At 44.5% G+C, this 3,609-nt stretch overlaps 1 protein-coding gene across 1 annotated transcript in view; it reads left to right on the forward strand.

The window, feature by feature from the left end:
* LOC106531909 (meteorin-like protein) overlaps nucleotides 1-2,296 on the forward strand; it is a gene marked incomplete at its 5' end in the record, with an annotated part of 16,471 nt that extends 14,175 nt beyond the window's left edge. The window contains 1 exon segment of the mRNA XM_014027855.1: nucleotides 1,563-2,296. Within this exon segment, the coding sequence (XP_013883309.1) occupies nucleotides 1,563-1,876 (314 nt within the window). The 3' untranslated portion in view covers nucleotides 1,877-2,296.
* Between the last annotated feature and the right edge of the window lie 1,313 nt (nucleotides 2,297-3,609).

Raw genomic sequence — 3,609 nt, forward strand, 5'->3', positions numbered from 1 at the left:
GTTGTAATGTTCAAATTTCCCCACTGTGGGATCAATAAAGTTCTATCTTATCTTATCTTATCTTATCTTATCTTATCTTATCTTATCTTATCTTATCGTTAAACTTAAAGGCTGCAATGATCAGAAAGTATAAAATACAATACTGCATCTAATATTCTAATAATCAGTTACACAATTTCCTTCATTACAGTAAAATGTGGTGGTGGTTCCATCATGCTGTGGGCCTGTGTGACCAGTACAGGGACTGGGAATCTTGTTAAAGTTGAGGGACGCATGGATTCCAACCAATRTCAGCAGATTCTGGAGACCAATGTCCAGGAATCAGTGACAAAGCTGAAGCTGCTGAAGCTGCATCTTCCAACAAGACAACCACCCTAAACAATGCTCAAAATTTACTAAGACCTTCATGCAGAGGAACAAGTACAACGTTCTGGAATGKCCATCTCAGTCCACAGACCTGAATATTGTTGAACATCTGTGGTGTCACTTAAAGAGAGCTGTCCATTCTCAGAAACCATCAAACCTGAATAAACTAGAGATGTTTTGTAAAGAAGAATGGTCTAAAATACCTTTTGCCGCAATCCAGACTCTCATTAGAAGCTATAGGGAGCATTTAGACAACGTTATTTCTGTGAAAGTAGGATCTACTAAATATTGAGTTAAGGTTTTTTATTTTTATTTTTTTGGTGCCCAAATTTATGCACCTGCCTAATTTTGTTTAACCAATTATTGCACACTTTCTGTAAATCATTTAAACTTCATTTCACTTCTCAAATATCACTGTGTTTGTCCTCTATATCAGTGGTTCCCAAACTTTTTATCTTCTGACCCACAAAATACCCAGGGCAAAAACTTGTGACCCCAAATATTACTGGTCTGAGTACACGAACTTCATTAATAACCCTAAAACTACAGGCCTTTTGACGATCTAAACAGTTTGTACACAAATATAAATACCTATTTATACTTATTTTGTGTTTTTGTAATAATTATAGGGAAATATTACATCAGCAATTATTTTATTACCCATTAAATTGWTTTCTGGAGATTATCCAAGGTGCTTCATGACCCATAATTGGGTCCAAAGCCCAACTTTGGGAACCAAAGTGCASTGGTTCCCAAACTTTTCAGCTTTTGACCCACAAAATAACAGTAGCAGAGACCTGTGCCCCCAACTRTTTTTGGATGATAAACATTTGTATCAGGTCAACTAAACATGGGCATAGTAACAATATTTTTATACTACATTTATCCATTTTAAATATACTAATCTCACTCCTTTGTAACAACTAAGGCAAAAATGTCATTAATTCAGAAAATATTTTCAGGACCCCACCTTGATGTTTCGGGACCCCACTTTGGGTCCCGACCCCACCTTGGGGAAAAACTGCTCTATATGATACATTTAACAGATTTTTTAATCCAAACAATCAATGATTTATAAAGGTAAATCAGGAAAATTAACAAGGCTGCCCAAACTTTCACACCCCACTGTATACAGTATTTTATATTTTGTTAATTTCTGTCTCTTTCCCTTCTGTTCACCTGTTCCATCTGTGTAGCTGGCAGTGGTATGTTTCGAGGGGTGGCATCAACAAACAAGCACACCCTGCTTGTGGTGACCCTCAGTCGGCTGTTTCACCAGAAGAGCGGTGTGTTCGTTTGGGGTGGAGTCAGAGGTCGGGGCTGGAGTGGACGCATGAACATTCCCAGACATTGTAGCAGGCTTCCRGGACAGGACGAGTACCTTCTAACTGGGTCCATCCATTTCGGCGAGGCATGGCTCAGCTGTGCACCTCTGTACAAAGACTTCTTGAGACTATACACAAAAGCACTGAAAATGGGGACAAACCCATGTCAGATAGACATAAACTAAGATTTCAGATAAAACTTTTTTAAAAAGTCTGCATTCAAGGTGGCTGTTCAGTGTTTCAATGTTCTGCAGCCAAAGAGGCTGAATGTGCCACTTCCATTTGACTACCTTTGTGTCCTGCATGTGAGAATTTGGTTGTAAAGGTGTGCAAAAGCAGCAATGAATGAGTGAATAACTCATTTACGTTTAAAATAAGTGCCAAACCTATTAGTTTTCAACTTAGGTGGTGATAAAACTGCTGCTTTTGAAATGAATGTTTGCTTTGTAAAAAGCTTTTTGTAAAATTTAAGTCTTCTGTCAGAAGTGAATTGTACACAGCTCTGTGAGTCTTTATGTACTGAAATTGTGAGTTTTGCTAACTACTTTAAATGTTATCTGTATATTTTATAGAAAAATAAATTGTTCTGTATGTTTGGTCAGAAACGGGTGACAAACTCATTTTCACCAAGGGCCACATAGCGTTAAGGTGGCCCTCAAAGGGCCAGTTGTACTAAACATGAAATGGGACATATCTCATTGCTACAGCTGAGCACCTCTAACAAACACTGACTGAGCTCTACGTGGCATTTCCAGCATAGAAACAGTGGTTTAACACATAAACACTGAAGAGTACTACATGTAAGACTGACTAAATGTGAAATAAATAATACAGAAATACTATTAAAAGTAAGAGTTGGGCTGTGGTGAGCAGCTGCCATCTTGAATTTGGAACTTTACAACAGGAAATTCTCACTGGAAGGAGCGTTCCAGCTTAAATGGACAACTTGTAAGTAGGGAATTCTCACGTCCCTGTGCAACCGGGTCGCAATAAAAGTAAAAGGCCTCTGCCGCCACATCAGATCAATCTCTCTGGGCTCCTTTGATCGGTTTAACCACATAGTGGGGGTGGGGGTCCTTGGATTGGGCCTTATGGGTCATTGGGGCTGATGTGAGGGGGTATCGGGGGTCGGGACATCGGGGGGGCCTTGGGGGCTGGGCCACTGAAGGTTCCTTGTTGGGGGTCCGCGGCCCTCACCCTTGGGTGGGGGCTTGGTGATTCTGGGGGATGGCTTCTGGTGGCTGCATGCAGGCCCTCATGTGSTCTGTAGTGGCGGTCATGGGTCACTGACCCGGTGACCTGGCTGTTCTGGGGTGGGCGTAGAGTGTCTGGGGTTCTGGGGTCATGCCATCCCTGGGCTGTGGGGCTGGGGATGTTGGGCCCTGGCGGGCACGTTGCTGGAGCTCTAGGCCRGTTTGTGCTCTAGTGCTCAGCTCGGGGCTGGGGGCCTTTGGTGCGCTGGTGGGCTGCGAGTCTCAGAGGCTGGGGGGTTGGGCTGGCTGGGAGCGGGGCCGGTGGCCCGTGGGAGGGGGCAGGTTAACTCAGCCTGGGTGTCTAGTTGTCTGAATGTTAGGGTGGGTGTAGCATTTCTTCTGGGGTGGGAGCAGAGTAGATGGCCTATGGTGGCAGCCCGGGGCTGTGCTGGGTCGGCTGGTTGGCTCCTTTGTTGTGGGGGAGGTTCGCTCTCGGTGGCATCCTCATGCTGTCTGCAGCTGGGTGGGGACTCTCGGCGAAATCTTTCTGGCTGGAGTTCGGTGGCTTTCTTGGGTTGTGGGCTGGCTATGGAGCTGGGGGTTGGGTCTTGGGGGTTTGGATGGTTCTGGGGTGGGTGGAATGTTGGTCCCGGTTTCTGGCAGTCCTCTGGGCTCTGTTCGGCCATGGTCTAGAGCTCCCTGGGCCTGGCGGTCTGTCTGGAGGA

The sequence above is a fragment of the Austrofundulus limnaeus genome, unplaced genomic scaffold (assembly GCF_001266775.1).
Source record: "Austrofundulus limnaeus strain Quisiro unplaced genomic scaffold, Austrofundulus_limnaeus-1.0 Scaffold690, whole genome shotgun sequence".
NCBI lineage: Eukaryota > Metazoa > Chordata > Actinopteri > Cyprinodontiformes > Rivulidae > Austrofundulus > Austrofundulus limnaeus.